This window comes from Meleagris gallopavo, chromosome 3, assembly GCF_905368555.1.
Source record: "Meleagris gallopavo chromosome 3, MGAL_WU_HG_1.1, whole genome shotgun sequence".
Lineage (NCBI taxonomy): Eukaryota > Metazoa > Chordata > Aves > Galliformes > Phasianidae > Meleagris > Meleagris gallopavo.
Window position 1 is genome coordinate 64,210,733 of NC_139406.1, and position 19,942 is coordinate 64,230,674.

The window sequence follows — 19,942 nt, forward strand, 5'->3', positions numbered from 1 at the left end:
TCTCTTTGCTGTACTTTCAGTTTAAACTCTTAGTTTTTAGCACACTCTGAACTTCACATTAACTGATTTTCGTGACAATAAAAATGAGAGAAGTTGTCAAGCCAAGCATAACCATGCCAGTAGCTTGGAAGAGTTAAGCTAATTGTGTTGACACGGAGTTCTTTCTGCAGGAATGTGATGAGTCAGTTCGGACACTAGTTAAAAATTTTAATTTTAGATAGAGTAACTGAAAATAATGGGACTTGTCTGACTATTTAGTTATTTAAGCAGTTTTTTTTTTACGTGGGACTAGGAGTTACACAGTCACTAACTTGGGCAGAAGTGTACTGAGTTCGTCCTGAAAAATTATGTAGAATATATTACTCATTCAGCAAGGGATGGGATTTAGAAGTTAGAAGACTTGCTATAATTAATTCATCACACAAAAGGATTCTAAGCAAGATTAAAAAATAAACAAAAATAACAGAACAAACTGTGTCCAAATGGTGGTTAACCTTTTTTTAACTCTTCTATTGTTTATGACCAAGACAAGGGTGTTTATCTGTGGAGTAAAAAGGAAAAACATATATCATTATGTAGTATTTCTCAAGATAACATGGATAAATTATAAGCTAGCTAGCTGGCTATATAAAACATTGTTTATGAGTAAGTTTCAGTAAAAACCTGCCAAGGAAGCTTGTTAAGAAATTACTAATCACATGAGGATGATTGAACAAGAACTTTTTATCTTGCTTATCACGATGTTTTGGTTTTATCTTATGCCTGAACTCTTTCCTATTTTCTTCTCAGTTCATTCTGCTTTCCAAGACAAATCTCTGATTAATTATCCTGTGTATCAGAAAATAATAAAAGTTATCTGATCTAAGCAACTAATTAACAAGTCACTCTAGTCATTTAAATGTAACTCAGCAAGTCTTGCCTCAAAACTGTACACTACAGAAATCCTTTAAGCCCTCTAAACTGGCAAAACTTCAAGGCTACTGTGAGTTTTCAGGAATAAAATGAACTGAAGAATATTCAGTTAAAACAGAAATATTAAAGTCTACCTAATAGTAATCCAAATACCTAACAGTAAACTTTATCTGATGCTATGTAAAAAGCAAAAGTATCCTATATTTTTTTTTGTATGCTTCCCCCTATAGAAATGCACAATATCCAGATAAGGCTAGCAAATTTATTGTTAATCTGGCCACAAAGCAAGCACAGGAATGGACTGAAGTGGAAAAGTACAGATTTACTACTAGCTTATGGAGAAAATCTGCTCACAGACAGTATAACACCAAGTATTTAGGACTGAGACGTATTTGAGCAAGATGGAGAGCTTCCCCCTGCTAAATACATTTTTGAAGGCATACTCGATAATAATTCAGGAGCCAATCCAACTGTTAGAAAAACATTTAATAAAAATTCACATGTGTATGCATATGTGCATGTATACATGTACATTTTATATAAGCCAAGATTTTAAATTTGCTTTTGTCTGTCTGTATTTGTCTCAAGGTCTACTGTGGCCAGATGCCTCCTGGAGCTGCTAGAAAGGGGAATGTGTGAAGACTGTGTCCTCAGTCTTTTAAATCCTAATTGCTAGTCTTCTAACCAGGAGTATACTTCTCCCTTCTCCTGTAAATCTTCCCATAAAAATGTCATACTTCAAGAGGCACAGTCTTGACTTTGGGTTCTCCACCACCCAGACACACTGCTTTTCATCAGTGCAATTGCATAGCTGCTAGTTGACATTTCACGGTGGCCTGTATGCAGTGGTGCATGTGCCACCTATAGACTATGAGGTGGCTTTCTCTGGACATTTCTGCTCTTAAGCATTTGTTTTATTTGGTGGAAGGCTATCCAAAATCCCTCCGCAAAGGTGAACACTGAGTGATGTCAGAAGACAGTTTATAAGTATTAGCTGTTCACATACAGTTATTGTAGGAGCAATCTAGCTCTCCTTAGTTGAAGAAATTCATTGTAATATGAATAAGAAAGAGTGAATAATGAAAATAATGAGTGAATAATGAAGTGAAATAATGACAGTAGCAAAAATGTCCCTGATAACAGTAGTTAATCAAAGGCTGGAGATCACCACTGCAGGAGCATCACACACAAGTACAATGCTAGTTTTGACAGAAAGTAGCACAGCACATTGGGAAAATGCAGAAGATATTGTCTAAATCACTGTTATCTGTTCAGAATATGAGTGAATCCAATGCAAGAGTCATCCTCAAAAAATGCCTTGATATTAAAAAGAGAGCGACTATCGATTTGTGATTTGAAATATTTTGTACTTTGCAAGTTGCTACCTAGGAATCACACTGATATTCTGCAAGCTGATGTATGTGCATGTGAGAAATAAAATTAGATAAAACAGATAACTTTGTTTACCTTGACCTTACAAAATGGGTGTAAACATCTTTCCTTTGCATACGGCACCATTATATTAGTGTTGCTATGCTAATAGCCTATCTCCTCAATGACAATGTAGAATATAAAATGAATAAATCATGTATCCTTTTAGAATAAACTGCAGAGATTGAAATTTGGAATATGGAACAAGGATCTGAAAATGGGATATATCCTCAGCTTGTGTAAATTAACTTCAGATGCTGTGGCGACTATTTATCAGGCTTCAAATATTTTACAGCTTTCATATTCCTTTGATATTTCCCCTTAAGTGCAGACAGGGCAGAGACCTCAGTGGCTGCAAGGTTAAAACTGTAAATTGCACTTCAAAGAATTTGGAGCGTTAAATCTGCTACTCACCTTTGAAATTCTGGTGTAGACTAGTCATTGACATCTTCATAACTCCTGGGCAGTATTTCCAGCAAAGCACTCTAAATAAGCGTTTGACCAGTCATAAGCCATTCATGTTCTTTGTTTTTTCTGTGTATGCGGATTCGTAGCTGTTGAAATAGTGATTGTGTTCTACTAGATGGATACTTTTTGAAGCCAAAAGCATAAATACAGTTAACACCTCACAGTAATGATCTGTTCCTGTTACTCTAAAATGAAAAGAAAAAAAAGAAAAAGAAAACAACAAAACAAAACAAAACAAAAAACCTCATCTCTTGTCATCGCTTATTAAAGGAATCTGTATTTTTGCTGTATGATGCTGTGGAGTTTAGTGTAATGAATAATCAAATGAAAAAAAGAGGCAGATATAGTATGTGCAAGTATCTTAATTTTATAGAATGCCTCTGCCTAAGTGTCTAAAAATGTGTGCAGTGCAAACAGGTTTAACCTAGATTCCCAGAAAGATTTGTACTTGCATTTCAGTGGGCATGATTTGTTGCAGATAGTCTTATTACCCTGCCTAATACTTGTGCCGCAGAAATCTGCTGTTGATTCTGTTTCTTACTTTACTTGTGTAGTGTTTTATTTACTCACTAAACTTTCAGGGCAAAGTCAAAATGAAGATGCAAAATGGAGAAACATAAAAACATCTAAGTGCTACAAATTTATTTGGTAAATCAGAATGCTGGTGCTGGGTATATATTAAATTGTTCCTTTGATCAGCTTACTGGAAGTAGTAGTTGTGCTCTGCATTTGCTCTCACGATCCACAATATTTTCTGAAAATTATTTTAATCAACTCAAAGACAACTTTGTCCTTGTTTGGAATTGTGTTGTTCTTTATGCAGGGTAGCGACAATGTTACAGACTTGCTGTGATCTTTTAGATCTGCAGAGGACTGTAGGCATGTTTCCATTATGATATTTACGTCTTAAGCACAAGAGGTAATTTATTTTCCAAAATGTCTAAGAATTGGGTAACACAGTTAGATTTATTACTCTTTTTTGGATATGATTCACCTCTGACATTTTTATTTCTTAAAAAAAAGCCAGTGATCTCCATCATGAAAAATAACACTGCAACATTATGAATCTTTTAATATCAAACATGCTCATAATTTTATATGTGAGCCACTGCTCATGATTCATTTATGAAATGTTTTGGGGTGGGCAGTGTCATAGCTGATGCAGCCTTCCTGTGACAGTGCCCATTGAGAGTGTGTTACGGGGACGGGGCACACAGTCTCAGCAGAATAAGGAGTTGTGTCTTTATAAGCCAAAGGTGAAATTCCTCACTGACTTGAGGAAATCTGCACAAACAGTTTCCTGTATCAAGCTTTTGGCGGATAATCTCTCTAGTTTGGAGATCTTTGGCCATGTTGATGGTTGCAAGGTGATACTACGGCATAAGTTCATGTGATTTCATTAGGCATGGTTAATGTAGGCTGACTGTATACTTCTATGTGTCAGCAAATGGCAGAAGAGACATATCAAAGTGTGTTTTGTTTAAGCATATTTAATAAATACTCCAAATTATTAACATAAATAGGATACTTTTGGAGTATGTCAATTACAACTCTCCATACTCAAAAAACAAAAAGAGATACTGTGATTCCTTATGTGTATTCCTCATTCAGAACATGTGAGAAACAAACAAGAAAACAACCCTTTAAATAAAGACCTTGTTGTAAGTACCTATATTTCTTACTAAACTAGAGTAATAAGGGAACATATCGCTACTTATAAAAAAAATTCAGTATTGATAGTAATCTGAGAGCTGTTTTCATTTTCAGGAAGACATTTTATGGAAATAACCTTGATTTTATTAGCTTGTGTACTATTTTATATCACAATCAGAGAGAATGATTACATTTATTATGGAGAACTGAACAATTAACAGGGTTAATAGTCCTAAAGATAAGATTGGAATGCTTTCTGTATGTGACTATGAGATCAGATTTAAAGCAAAAAAAAAACAACAAATCCACAACAAAACCACATGAACAAGTACATTGTAGTGCTGCTTTCTGTTTCTTCAGAGTTAGTGCAAAATTAATTTTGAAAAATCATTTCCTACTCAAGTTTACTGTATCACTAGTCTGAAAACTATTTTGTAGCCTGATTAATTATGTAGTTTTAAGCCTCTGCTTATCTAGGGATAATATTTCTTGGCCTTAATTCTGGGGCTGTATTGTGATTCACCTAAGACAGAAAGAAAGCATATAAATATTTTACAGTAGTAATTTAGAATACATTAATTGTTCATGATTTACTTTATGAAGCCAAAAATCCCCCCAAATACAGATTTTTATGAATGTGAGATATAACTGTAAGAAATTTCCATATGAAGGCATGAAAAAATAGTATAAAGAACAGTTCCCTATAGTGTGTGATCTTCCATATTATAAAATCAATTTGAGTGAGTTTTTATATGACAGAACTAGAAATGGTCAATTCATTCCCTCTCTTTAGTGGTCACTGAGAGGCCTGTTTTCGCAGCACTGAAGAAGTGCTTTAAATAATAGAGGATATAATGGTATTGTCATACATTTCTTCCGTTTTAAATACACTCCCTTATTTAAAAGTTACTTGCATGCAGACTGTTTTGGAACTAGAGTTTTGTAATACAACTCAGCTAGATTAAGATAAGTTTGAGTTTGTGCAACGTGTAGTTTTGATATAAAAAGTCATACATTTTTTCTAGGATATCTTATCAAAACCTATACACTAGAGAACATAGATAATTCTACTTAATGTGAAACCCTTGTATATAACTTTAACTAGCATCTTTAATGCAATGAATCATTTTACTACTATAACTAGTAACTAGTTATGTAGCAAGTCAATTACAACAAATTCTGCTACTATTAATCTATCTCATGATGAAACCACCGTGATTTCTTAAACAAATAAAGGCTTTCAACAACAAATAGTTTTTCAACAATCTTAATTTACAAAGATATTTTGCATGTTTCTTTTAAAAAAATGGAAAAAAATAATAAAAAGGGTAAAAGATAATGAATCTTTTTACACGTCCGTTACTGTGAAATGTTACTTACTAAGTAGAATTTTTTTTATGTTTGTAGACATGAAATAGTCTAACACTTCAGTTGCAATCCTAAAATTCCCAAATACTATTTTCTGTACTGTATAGGAAATATAACAGCAGGTTAAAAAGGGCACCCTACAAAATCTGCAGGGGATTCCTGCAAGGAACATGATCAGAGATACTCTTAAATTTGGACATAGCTATGTGATGGCAGACATTTATCATTCAAATAAACATTGAAACGCTGTGTATGTAGTTATTTCCTCTTCTTGGTTAAGCATAACCTAGAAAGTTTTCCTGTGCATGTAATCTTTAGTGTAACTATCATTTAGCAGTGTAAAGAGTAGTTCTCTGTACAGGCTCACTTGCAAAGCAAGAACATTTGAGATTCTGCCATGCAGCATTTAAAAACATCTGATTAGCAAGCAAAATTCAGCAACCTTATGCAGAGATTCAGGTGACTTCCTGGGTGGGGTTTGTTTGGGTTTGTATGTGTGTTGTGTATGCTAACTGATGAGCAATGCACCTACCCAAAATCTCCGCCTTCTGTTTAGAGAAGGAAAATAATTTCTATGTACCTCAGTGGTTCTGAAAACAGCACACTGCCATCGCATTCTGCATGAAGAAGTTTTAGAGCAGAAGCCATCTTCTGAGAGCATGTGAGATCCATTGCTGCCATCACAGCAACACAGTATGTGATGGGGACTGTAAAGAGGAGGGGAAACTCTTGCTTTAGTGTTTATGTTGCTTCAGATCTTTGTTAAGCATGCCTGCACAGCCAGCTATTGTCACTACTGAAGAACATGAATAGTTGTAACAATAGACATAATAAGGCTAGATAGATGGGAACTGAGGATAATCCATAATTGCATTGCATTTCCTTACTGTTTGGAACAGAGAGAACAAAATATGAATCTACAGTCTCTTTACACAAAACAAACGAGAGTGTTTTTTTTAGAACCTTTACCCCACAACAAAATGTGTAGGAGGTCACAGGAGATAGGAAGCTTCCTGGACGTACCTGAGTTCATGAAAAAACTAGAGCCAGTGTAACTTCTGATAAGGTAATTCCATGAAGCATTCCAAGATTATCAGAAGGGTTGCACTATATCATAAAAGAAAAAAAAAATGCAGGTAGAATATAGCATGCAGAAGCAGTTTTCCAGCTCCTCCCACTGTAGCACGCAAGAGACACGGTTATAGTTAACTTTGGATAATCAACCACTGTGAAACAGAATGGAAAGGTTGTACATTTGAGCAGCTTTTTCACTGTTTTTGCTCTGAATGATGAGGGTCTCGGAACCAATACTAGACATGGAAATGGCAAACTACAGTGAAGTTTTAGATCCAACGTACACCGCGCTGGAGTTTGAAACTATGCAGATTCTGTACAATGGCAATGGTGAGTTCTGCTCCATGATGCAAAATCATGCCAGTTAGTGGGAAATGTGAAGTTTATTAATGTTTTAAGGTGTTAGCAAAATGTTTTATTAATGGAAGATTTAGTGATTGTTTTCAAACTACAAATCATCTCTTTCACACTTCACCATTAACTCTAAGTTAATGACATTATAATTCTTTAACATTAAGAAAAATAAAAAGAGTGGTTATATGTAATAAAATAACTGAGCTGTACTGTCATCAGTCAGTTAATCAAAGGAAGAAAATGGTGTATTCAGCAGTTGTTTTATTTACTGTAAGACAAATGAATAACTAGTATTGACAGTTGGGACATGAAAGTAAATGTTATATATAGCATTCAGAAGGACACGACAAGATTATCCAGGGGTTTGTGGAAAAAAAATAGCTACTGCTTCTTGATGCCTAGTTTCTATTCGTTGGACAACATTTTATTCATTTCAGTGTTAAACTAATTATTCTAAACATGTGTATATATGAATCAGGGTGATTTTTTAAAAATCATGTTGGCTCTCTACAGGCTAATGTTTAGCTGAGGAAAACTATTGGCATAAACTATTGGCTAATGGAGCGTTTTAACTTCAGGTAGTTTTTTTTTTTTTTTTTTTTTTTTTTTTTTTTTGGTGAGAAATTGTACCAATTGTACCAATGCTTGGAATAGGAAACACACAATTTCATTCTGCCATCTTTTTGCATTGAACAAAACCGGGTAGTTTCAGTCTATTAAAGTGAAGAAAAATATCAAGTGAATTAAACTCCCCTAAAGTGTCTTTCCAAATCTTTTGATATATTTGAGAATTAGTTTTAATTGTATTTCTAATACAGATATAGTATTTATTAAATATTTATGAAATATATTAAATGCAGAACAAATACTTAGTGATTTGCAGGAAAAATACTCAGCATGTTCCATTTCCCATGTCTATGTATTCTTTCCATATGGAATCCAAGTTAGTTTTTATTACTGGACTTGAATTTTTATTTGAATTTCTAGTATTACTTTACAACCAGCTCAGTAAACAGAAAAGTAGATTTTATTATTGATTTAGGACGAAAAACAGATCTTCACTGCCTAAATGATTTTGAAGCTATCAACAATGATTATGTAAGTTTTAGAGGAGGATTTATCTGATTTTCCTTTTACTATGGATGATTTCATTGGTCATTTGTTTTTTGCTGAATCTCATTTTTTCTTATCTGTTAATGTTACACAGAATGGGAAAGCTGATTAGGGAGGTTATACTGTGTTGTGTGTTAGTGATCCAGTTAGTTAAATTATTCACTGTAAATGATTACTTTGACAACTATTTTTTACTAAATGTAAGTCCTTTTTTCTTCAGGTTAGCCTAAGTATTTTGTGATAGAACTTATAAAAAAGGTTGATTTTCTACAGTGCTAGGCGAGATCTGCGAGCTGCCTTTCTGACCCTTCAGATGTGTATTTTCAAAACTTCTAAGTTCATTAGAACTACCCAGAGAAATTTAACTATCCATGTTCAGACAGGTTCTACAGTTCTGTTGAACAAACTCTGCAAAATCAAGTCAATTTCCCAGACATTTTCTTTCAGAGTATTACCCAAACAAAACAAGTATCTCCATATATATGTATGTATATGCATAAACACAGACACAAGGAGATACAAGTCATATTGTTATGAAATATTTTATCATTACATTTAAATATTTTAATTATTTGGATATGTCCTGATCCAAAATCAGTAAAGTCTGAAGTAAAGCTTTTATATTTTTCAAATGAAGTTACCCTGTAAACTATTTTTAAAAATAAATTTTTTGGTCATAACAAACCCAATTTTGAAACAGTAAATTCTTCAGGGAACTGAATTCTTACCTTTTTATTTTTATTTGAACATTTTAAAATGTTATTCTAATCAACTATGTCTCTGTACAGAAAAAAGATGATGTGAATTTTTTCTTTGTCTAAAGAATTCTGTTTACATTGTAAATTCCTTAGGGCATAAGCAAAATTTTATTGTATTTTTGCATGACACATTTCCGATGGCTCTTCTACAATATAAATAATGTCTATCAACATTAACAGTTCTGCTTTTCAACATTTTCGCTCTTCATGAACTCATGTACTTCTTAATGCAGGCTTGAATATTTGAGTAATGTTAACCTCTTTTCTTTGAATAACTACAAAATTTTAACGGATACTAAGATTTCCTTCCATAAGAACAGAAGCATACTCAGAAAAAGATCTATATTCTGAAAATATGTCTGTTAAGCCTTGTGACTCTAAGGATAATAAGTATAACTGTTCTGATTTTATGTGAATTCAGTATTGTTTTCCATGTTCAATTATTAAATGTTGAGCATATTTAGATAACATTCTCTCACAACTTTTAAGTCAATCTTCCTTTGAAAAAGTTGTTCAAGGAAGTAAAACTAAGTCCTCTTAGCATTCTTTCCTTAAGTCTACTGTATTTTTTTTAAATATAATTGATTTTTTCAGTGATAGTCAACAGTTACTACCATCTCCTATTAGAGGTGGTATATGATATCTTTGCCAGCTATCCATGTAATGCTGCTTTATGCCAATGTTCCTCCTCTTCTTAGAATACATATGTAATTAGACCTGCAAGGTTACATTTACTTTATAACCCCTTTCAGTTGGAAACAGTTTGAAATAAAATTATTTGCTGTTGAGAACTTCATAAATTCTGCTATTCTGACTCTATAAATTTGATAGTGTTCATCAGAATAACTGTCAGATATAATCAAATACACTGTGCTAATTAGACAGTGACAACTAAAAAGGAAAAAAAAAAAATACCAACAGAAAAATCCTTATTTTTTAAGTATAAATTGTCTATGTGTTACTTTTTCAGAACGTTGTCCATAACTTTAAATGTTGTTCTTCCCTCTTTTCAGACAGTTCTGGAGAACCCCTCAACATGAATGCTACTGACAGCGGGATCAGCAGTCTCTGTGCAATATGTGGAGACCGAGCAACTGGAAAACATTATGGTGCTTCCAGTTGTGATGGATGCAAAGGATTCTTTAGACGTAGTATACGGAAAAATCATGTTTATACATGCAGGTATTAAAAAAGTTAAGGTAGAGGCACTAAATTAATGAATGTATGCAAACACTACTTTCAGACATTTTCAGAATTTTCAGAGCTATACAGGGCTATTTTCAGCTTCTTTTGAAGGAATTCTAAACAGCACTTCTGATGGAGCATGCGGAGATGTTATGTTCTTATAATGTGGAAAAAAAATCCCTTTCATTTAAGTCTACTGAATTGGACCACCTATAAATGGCTTCTTTGATGTGGAATCTATGCGCTATATATGCTCCTAAAGACAATATATTAAGTTAGCTTTTAAGACCTCATGACAGTATTTTATTCACTGATGATTTTTTTTTCACTTGTAGGACTTGCAGACAAAATGCTAAGAATGAATAGTTACCAACAATTTAATGGACATCAAGACAGCACTTTTTGAAAGTCTAACTTTAATTATCAAAGCTGGGCTGAATGTTTAAAATGTTTTATATTAGTTGATTTTTTGTTATTGTTGTTTTTGTTTCTTTTTTTCCTATGAATTAACTTGTTATCACTACCAGAACAAAAAATGCTTATGCAAGTATAGATACTCAGGTATCTTTTTATTAGGGAAGATCTGTTCTGTCACAGTTTCCATGTGATGTGGTTGATATCCTTGTATTACTGAATTGCAGTCTCAGTCTTTTATTTATGATTACAAAGAATAGCAGATACACAGAACAGCTAAAGTTGGAAGGGACCTCTAGAGGTTATCTGGTCTAACCTCTTTGCTCAAGCAGGGATACCTAGACCAGAGTGCCCAGGACCATATCCAGAGAGGCATCCCCTGAAAACAAAACAAAACAAAACAAGAAGAAAGAAAATGAAAAAAAAAAAAAAAAAATCTTGTATTTTCACTAGTAATGTGGAAAGTGTGATTCTTAACTGATTTTTTAATTTTAATTTTAAAATTGTTCTTTGTTAAGGCAATTTCTGTAGAGAAAAACTAAAATTTATGAGTCTTTTTTTAAAGATAGGCCAAGTATATATACACATCTTCCCACTTCAGTGATGCACTGCTCCTTTTAGTGACTATTACCCTCTTTGTCAATCTGAACGGCAACCTGTTAACTTTTCTGTGCCTAGCTGCCCAAATTGTCATTCTGCAGCTATGTGTACCATGTCTGAGGAATTGCTCTGTGCATGCCTGAGTCCTTAAGATGTCAGTTTTAAGCATGCACAGAATAATTTGTGAGTTTAGACAGATAGATAAAACTGAAAATTTTCTTTGTAGTCTTGTTGCTGGAAATGTTGTTTGCTCCACTCTTCCTTAGATACTTAACATTCTAATTGTGGATATATAAGGCAGATACTCACTGATCTGCCATGATCAGTGCTTCTAAAATGGTGTAATAAGAGCTGATGTAGCTGAGTGTGAGTAGAGCTCTGAAGAAGATTGATCTATTTATCTAACACATACCAAAAAAAAAAAAAAAAAAAAGGTAAAAGGTAAAAGCAAATGGAGAGGAGGGGATGCCTCATATACATTTTCCTTAGGAACACCTGTGGATGTGCATGAGAGCCAGGAAAACTTTCTTGCAGTGTCACACTCTGTGTGTTTCCGCATCTTTACTTTATTGCGGTATTCAGTTTTTTTTTCCTCCTGTTTCCTGTTTAATTTGTCACCTATAATGATATTAAGGTAACTTGCTCATTTGTTAGCTCCTAGAAGTAAACTTTGCCAACCGAAGTACCGGTTTTGCAGGAATGGGTGGGCTGCTCTGTGCTGGTGACAGTTGACATTTTCATTAATTATCCTATCCTTCTATTCATAGCATTTCATCCCAACCCTTTCTGTGTAGGCAGTCACTTCCATATCTCACAATAAACCGTACTCAAAAATATTCAATTCTTGCCCATTCTAATACGTATTTTATACATAAATACACACATGTACTTGCAAAATAAGGAGGTATGAAATCTCTCAAGACTGACTGATAGGGAAAAAAAAAACTACAGAAGAAATTCTGTGGTTATAGACATAATTCTGAGAGCACAAATTAACTAGTTTTCCTCTTCAAAGCCAGAGTGGTTCTTTATTAATGCTTTGTATGTTTACCCTTTTTTGTCTCTGATAGATTCAGCCGGCAATGTGTTGTTGACAAGGACAAAAGGAATCAGTGCAGATATTGTCGTTTAAAAAAATGTTTTCGAGCAGGAATGAAAAAAGAAGGTAGTAGACTCATTTATTATTTGATATGCTTAAAGTAATAGAATCTAAGTTTAAAAATTTAATCAAAATTCCAAATTTAATCAAAATTCCAAAAAAATTAACAGCAATAATTAAATGGAAAATCTACTATAGTGCCTGCATGATGGAGACTTTTACTGAGGTGAAGTATGCATCATCTAATTTTCAGGTGGGTAAGTAGTTTTAACACTTTGGGCATTATCAAACATGGCAGGTTTAAAGTGAATCTCAACTACTTAATCCATGAATCCTGGCACCAAAATTCATTGCTTTCTAAGTGCCATATGCCTGGAAAAAAATCAGCTCTGATTTATAATTTTTTCCAAATTTCAGTCATAAAATGCATGTTTAGCATTGTGTTTCTACCCTACCTAAGCTACAGGGCTGACTTGCTTATTGTTCCCTTCATTTTAAGTGTTTGAAACTCTTAAGGAAGAAGTGTGAGGTAACTGTGGTAACTGTTAGTAGAGTGTCAACAATCAGGAATATTTCCAATCTCACTGGGACTTCATATGTGTATGTGAGATATACTTGTACATATGTGAGAAAAGATAATTACGCATCTACCTGAAAAATGTGAAGAAACATGGATCTTCTGGTGACCTTCTTGAGGACATGGAAGGATCATACTATTGTGTTATCAGAGCAATAGCAAAAGAAAGTCAGTAGGAATATTAGAGAATTTTTATATCAAGTTGTTGGGCTTGTTGCTTCACTTTCAGTTATAATGTAGTGGCAAAAGGCATCCTGATCTGGTTCAAATAAGCAGTCAGAAATGATTATTTCATTGCAAAATTTGTGTTTTTTGTGATACTCTTTGAAACCTGTTTTATTTGGAATATGATATGTCATCTGGAAGGCCAGTCTGCAATGGGAGTGCATGACTGTCCTGTAAGTAGACTGTATCAGTTTTAGTCTAGACATTGCTTTCCTAAGATGAAGGAAGCTGTTTCTTTATGCTTTTATGTATCTGTAGTATCATACTGCTTTGCTAGTATTCAAGTTATAATATAAGATAACAGGATTTTTTTTCCTTGTAAGTACAGATAAATAGTCTAACTAAACAGGTAGTACTGTGCTTGTATGAAATGGTTTGATATTTTTGAGGTTTAGTCTTCTGGAATTTGAACCATTAAAGTCGGTAACATGTTGCTTATGTATATGACATGAAAAAAAAAGGAAGACTTTCATATACATAACAGCCCTAGAGCTTCTGCAAAAAGCAAAGCTTTGTAGACTTTCAAAAATAGGAAATAAAGAACATTTTAGCTCAGAAGGGATGTCTGGAAGTCATCTGGCCCAGGCGCCCTTTTAGAACAGATAATTTCTAAGTTCAGTCAAGTTGCTAAGAACTCTGTCCAGCCAAGTTTAGATAGTCCCTAAGAGAGGGAATTTCTCGATCTCTGTCAGCAACTTTTTCCGCTGCTTGACAGCCCTCACTGTGAAGATTTTCTTTGTAGTATCTAACTAGAATGTCTCATTTTGCAGTTAGTGTAGTGTCTGCTGCCTTGGCCTTTCACTGCACATGTGAGAAGGATCTGGGTCGACTGAAATTAGACCATCTCCACCTTGGTCCTCTTTTTCCTATAAAATCAACTACTCTGCTTCACCTTTGACATCATGTGGATTACAGCACCATAGCCCTCCACTAGGCCCAGTTTTCCAGTGTCTCTTGCATACTAGGTAGTCCAGTGCACAGTTAGCTAATGTGAACACAAGGGATATTGCTGACTCATGTTATAAATGAATATATATCCTGTTCAGAATTTTAATCTCATTTACACTATTCTGCCATCTCTCAGTTCCACTACCTATAAGGCTTTCATTTTTCCCCATATCCAAGTCATGTTTATTCAAGGCTTCCCAGCAGTAAAATAATTCAAGAGACTGAACTTTAGATTTTGCTGCTCATGTGCTGTTATAGACCTCTCTCTACACAGTCAGGTTATCTCTTATAGCATAAGTGTAGCATAGTCTGTATGATATATTCTTAGCTTGTTTCCAGGAAATCACTTTCTTTCCTTCAAGGCAAAGGTGAAAAGGGCTTCAGCTGGTAGAGGCTATATAAACCCTCTTTGAGCAAATATTCTCCCTTAATTATGGAGTCTGAACGAAGGGTCTACAAAGATAGACAAATCAGTACATCTGAAAGTATGTATTCCCAAAAAATAATTGGCCTATGATTCTCAAGTCCTCTGGTAGTGACTTTCACTAGTGATTGGCAGAATAGTTACTATTTTATTAATATTAGTACTATTGACATTATTTTAATTAGCTATGTGACACTAAGCTTCTGAGATTAAAAGTGAGTGTTTATTCTCAATTTTTTTAAAAAAGGTTATATTTTTTGTCTCAGTTCTTCAGGCACATTTAGCACTTTGTGTTTATTACCGCACAGCATTTCTTATTGTGACTTTAATAAAAGGCCCATCATTGAATGTCCTTGGCAAAAAGTTACTACTCCTCAGGAATAAACTATGTGCATTGTTCAGATAAACCCTGAAAACTATTCAGTTATTTATTTAATTATTTTCTTTTTTTATTGAAGCCTTTGGAGCTGCTCACAAAACAGCAAACATATCTTTGGAAATAAAGCTGCTGCTCTTAAAAGATGATGAGATTCCTTGTGCAGTAAAAAATATTTTGATCAGTATAATTCTTTTTTTTTTCCTTTTTTTTTTTTTTTTTTTCCTGGCCTAACCTTGGACATGCTCTAGGTTGTAGAAATATCTGATTGATAGTTTTATTTTTCATTCTTCCTTGAATTCAGAGGTCAGCCTTGCTGCTTCATAAGCCTTGCATATACTGATTAAGGATTCCATATTTAAAGTCCTTTCAACTACCTTTTTTTTGTCCCCCCATGGGACAAAAGTTAGCTGCCTGGAACCTTTTGGTGTGTTTTTGTTCTTTAATTTCTTACTTAGTTAATGTTCTGTAAACTGGCTAGGAATTCATTGTCAAAGTATGATATTAAAATCTTAAAATTATTTTACTAGAATATTTAGTTCATTTTCCATTGCTGTATCAAGGTTTCTCGCAGGAAACTACCTCTCACTCAGACATTTTTCACGGTGCTGTATCTCTTGACCTATTCAGCAGTACTGAGATGTCCATTTCTATCACTATCAAAAAGGTTCATTTATTGAAGTTCAGTTCCTAGCTACAGTTGGTTGTATTAAGTTTTATAGGCAAACATCATAATGTGGATAAGGGCCATGAACATGTACTGTCATTCTTTCTCATTATTTAGAGCTGAAAGCACAAGATTTTTTGAATGCCATAATTCTTACAATTATCTAGTAAGCCTCTGTAATGATATTGTGTGGCAGTGTTTACAAGTCAATAAATGAGACAATTATTCTCTTCCAGCTGTACAAAATGAACGGGACAGGATAAGTACAAGAAGAAATACTTTTGATGGCTGCAACATTCCCTCTATTAGCACATTGTCACAAGCTGAGACACTTTCCCGTCAGGTACTGATATCTTCCGTAAAATTCTTTAATGACTTCAAGAAAATATTTTCTGTGGTTAAATACTTTCAGATTCTCATTGTATTCAATATAATTTTAGAGATTACTTTCTTCCTACTTCCAAAATATACCCAGTTTCCTCTTTCCAATAAAGAATCAGCAACAGAATTCATTCTTAAAGCAAAGTCAATATAAAATTTCTACTTTGTCCTGGACAATATGTCCTAGGCGCCTTTCTTAATAAAGCTTTATGGTTCCTACTGCTTTTAAATCAGTTGCTGTCTCAGGCAGCTGGTGGCACCTATCTATTCTTGAGGCTTGCTTTCATATGAAACATTAGTGAAAAAATTGTCCAAACCCATTAAATTTCTAATGGGTGTGGACACTCATTTCCTTACATTCTTTTGAAAATCTCATTTTCAATATCCTTAGGTATTATAAATAAGGCAAACAGAAGTGTTCCAACTGCAAACTCTTTTCTCAGCTTTCTTTTAAATTTTCTTTGTCTCATCTGAACTTCATTTTCTTTTTTTTTTTTTCTTTTTTTTCCTATTCAATCAATTGCTGAATGGAACAGTCTCCAGTCCTTTTCTGCAACTGAGATAAATCATGGTCATTGATTCTGCATTCTTGCACCTCTTGCTAACTTAGAATTTAACTGCCACCTTTATGATTTCATGTTGACTGATTTATACATCCCCAAATGTTTTGTAATCTCATCCTTTATCAGCATCTCTCTTAGAGTGGAACTGTCTGTAAAGAATTGATGCAGGAATTGCTGGGTGATAGTCTTTGGCAGATATTGCGTGTCTGGGCAGATGAACATAATGGACCTTCCTACCTTTCATAACTATGCAGTATGAAAAATATACCTATTTTACCTCCTTAGTAACTCTTTGAACTTGCTTATTATGCTTTTTAGTATGTGCATGTGTGTGTCAGTCCCTTAATCATTTCCAACTGACTCATGCAGTTCAGGAATAAGAGCTTTCTTAAAGAGAATCACATCCTCAGTCTTTTCTGCCACGAAGTTCTTGTCAGCTGGTAGATTCCTCTCCTAAAACACCACCTTGTGAATTCACACAAAAATTTATTATTCTTACTGTTTGATATGGTGTAGTAAAAGAGAATTGTTTCCAATATGCCAAACCTTAAAGGCCAAGAGGTTATTTTAATGTGATGGAAGAGCTAAATTCTAGAAGTCCTTGTTTTTGCCTCAGTTGAATGGACCTGTAATAATTCAGTCCTGAGAAGAGATTTCAAGAGTTTGTTAGTGTCATACATCCTATGATAGAATCATATCAAGTCTTGGGCTGGAAGGTAATTTAAAGTTCATCTAGTTACAATTCCCCTGCTCTGGAAAGGGTTGCCACCCACCAGATCAAGGATCCTGGCTTCAGTCACCTTCAGGGATGGGGCTTCCACAGCTTCACTGGGCAACCTGTTGCACTGACATACCATGCTTAAAGTAATTTCCTCCTAACATCTAACCTAAATCTCCCTTCTTTTAGTTTAAAACTGTTCCCCATAGTCCTATCACTCTCAGACTGTGTAAAAAGTTGGTCTCCCTCCTGTTAATAAACTCCCTTTATGTACTGGAAGGCCACAGTGAAGTCTCCCTGGACAAGCCCAGCTCCCTCAGTCTTTCTCCGTAAGAGAGATGCTCCAGCCCTCTCATCATCCTCATGGCTCTCTTCTGCACTCTCAACAGCTCCACATCTTTCTTGTGCTAGGGGCCTCATGCTTGGATGTAGTACTCCCAACTGGGGCTCATAAGGGTGGAGCTGAGGGGGGACAGTCACCTCCCTTGCCGTGCTGGCCACCCTACTTTGATGCAGCCCAGGATACTTCTGGCTTTCTGGGCTGTAAGTGCACACTGCTTGCTTGTGTCACCCTTTTTGTCTACCACAACCCCCAAGTCCAGCACTTGGTCAAGTATTTGAGCTTTGAAAATGAGGAAGAAGGTGGAATTCTTCCATTTTTTAAATTTCGTATTAAAATGGGAAAAATGATTTATTTCATTCCCGAGGATTGTTTGTGAGGATAAATTGTGCAAGTAAAATTCTTCTCCCACAGATTGAGGGTCTTGGATCGCATAAATGTGTAAGGGACATACTTTACTCTCAATAAAGATATGTCACTGACTTTCCTCAGGATTATGGGAATGTAGCATTATGTTGTTTTGTTCATCAAGCTGGTGACACCCATATTGCAACCCAGAGGAGCAATGGAGAAAGAGGAAAGTTGTCGGTTTTGCAGTCCTAGGAGTTCATAATGAATCCGCAACTGAAGTTCACCAAGTAATTTTGGCACACAGTCCATAATCTTGTAATTTATCAAGTTGTATAGCATAAGATATTAAAGGATGAAGTGTGTTTCAAGTTCATGAGTCATTATGTGTAATGATTAAAGAACCTGTATGTTCTTTTCGCTCTTGAACTAACTCCTAGTTGGTGGATGGTGATATATCTATTTTTCTGATAGATCAGAGAGCCTCCTGCTATGAGAATTTTCTTCCCTGTGTAGGTATTTTTGACTGACAATCAAGACTTTTCTGGAAACAATGAAATACATTGAACTTCATTATTCTCTTTCTGTTTTTTTTTTGTTTTTTTCTAGACTAAATTATTCTACTAGATCCCACCTACCTAAACAATACTCAGTATTTTTTTCAAGTTTGTTTTTGTAGAACAGATGCCAGAAATAGACTCGTGTTTACAGCAAGGATTTCACAAATGGTCTGCCTGCAAAGAGACAATATATCTACCTCTTTTCCTATATCACTGCCTTTGAATTATCTCTGAGGACTTTTTTTTAATCTCATTGACTGCTGTATTCTCCCGAGAACTGACGTTCAGATGGTTAACTGCCATTACTATTTAAGCTGTTTTCAGTGTTTTAGGGTACTGAATTATGTGGGAAGTACTGGGCTTTAGTTCAGAAGTGCAACTCCCTTTGACCATCCAAGGATAATGGAATTTCACCATGGGTCCCAATGGGTGATTAAATACATATCTGAGAATGAGGAGGATATGGCAGAAGTCAACCTAAATAGGATCCACAATCCTGAAATTTGTAACTACAAAAAAATCAAACGATTTATTGTTATTTATTTTTTTAGGGGCTGTAGTGGGGAAATAGCAGAAGGGTTACAGGAATAATCAAATCTCAGGATTTAAGTATCCTTTCTTAAGTAAAATGTAAAGTGAAACTGTTTCAATGGTCTCATACATTACTTTGTTCTGTACCTATTTCAACTTAAGAAGGTAGTAACACTTTTCATTAGAAGAACATGGTAGCCGTTTTCTCTTTCTTTGCTTTTCATTTTATTGCATATGAACTCTTTCTTTTTTCTAAAATGAGGTAAACTACAGCCATTTTAAAGGAAAAAAAAATCAAAACCTGAACCTAAACAAAACAAAACCCTCCTGTCTGCAGACAATGGAGGCTTTAGAATCTTTACAAGTAGTATTTTGGAAGGAGGAGCTATTGTACCATGTACCATATACCATGGTGTGAATAGCAGTAATAAATGTGAAATTAAGTTTTATAATTTTTGTGCAGACTATTCTATCTGTATTGTCTGTATAGTCAGGAATTTCTTAAGAGTATGTGATAACTGCTGTCATTTTTTTTTTTTTTTTTTTTTTTTAGTTTGTTCTGAAAATGCAACTATATGAAATTCAACATTATTACTTTTTTTCTTTCAATATGTCCAGATCTCAATCTCCAGTCCTGGTGCAAGCACTGACATAAATGCTAAGAAAATCGCTGGTATTAGTGATGTCTGTGAATCTATGAAGCAGCAACTTTTGGTCCTGGTGGAATGGGCTAAATATATTCCTGGCTTCTGTGAGTTGCCACTGGATGATCAGGTACAAGAAAAGACCAAAGGGAGAACATTATTAACTGTCTTTTTCTTTCTGTGATATTTTAATTATATGAGAAAACAATAG

At 34.5% G+C, this 19,942-nt stretch overlaps 1 protein-coding gene across 4 annotated transcripts in view; it reads left to right on the top strand.

The window, feature by feature from the left end:
* The window catches only part of HNF4G (hepatocyte nuclear factor 4 gamma), a 59,724-nt gene that overhangs the window by 30,944 nt on the left and 8,838 nt on the right, over positions 1 to 19,942 (top strand). For 3 of the 4 annotated variants that reach the window (XM_085221306.1, XM_085221304.1, XM_085221305.1), the window contains 4 exons: positions 10,145 to 10,313; positions 12,401 to 12,495; positions 15,883 to 15,989; positions 19,706 to 19,861. In XM_085221306.1, coding sequence (XP_085077432.1) covers positions 10,168 to 10,313; positions 12,401 to 12,495; positions 15,883 to 15,989; positions 19,706 to 19,861 — 504 coding nt within the window. In that variant the 5' untranslated portion in view covers positions 10,145 to 10,167. Of the gene's footprint in view, positions 1 to 7,006; positions 7,237 to 10,144; positions 10,314 to 12,400; positions 12,496 to 15,882; positions 15,990 to 19,705; positions 19,862 to 19,942 lie in introns of those variants that run through there. The other variant, XM_085221303.1, reaches the window with a different exon arrangement.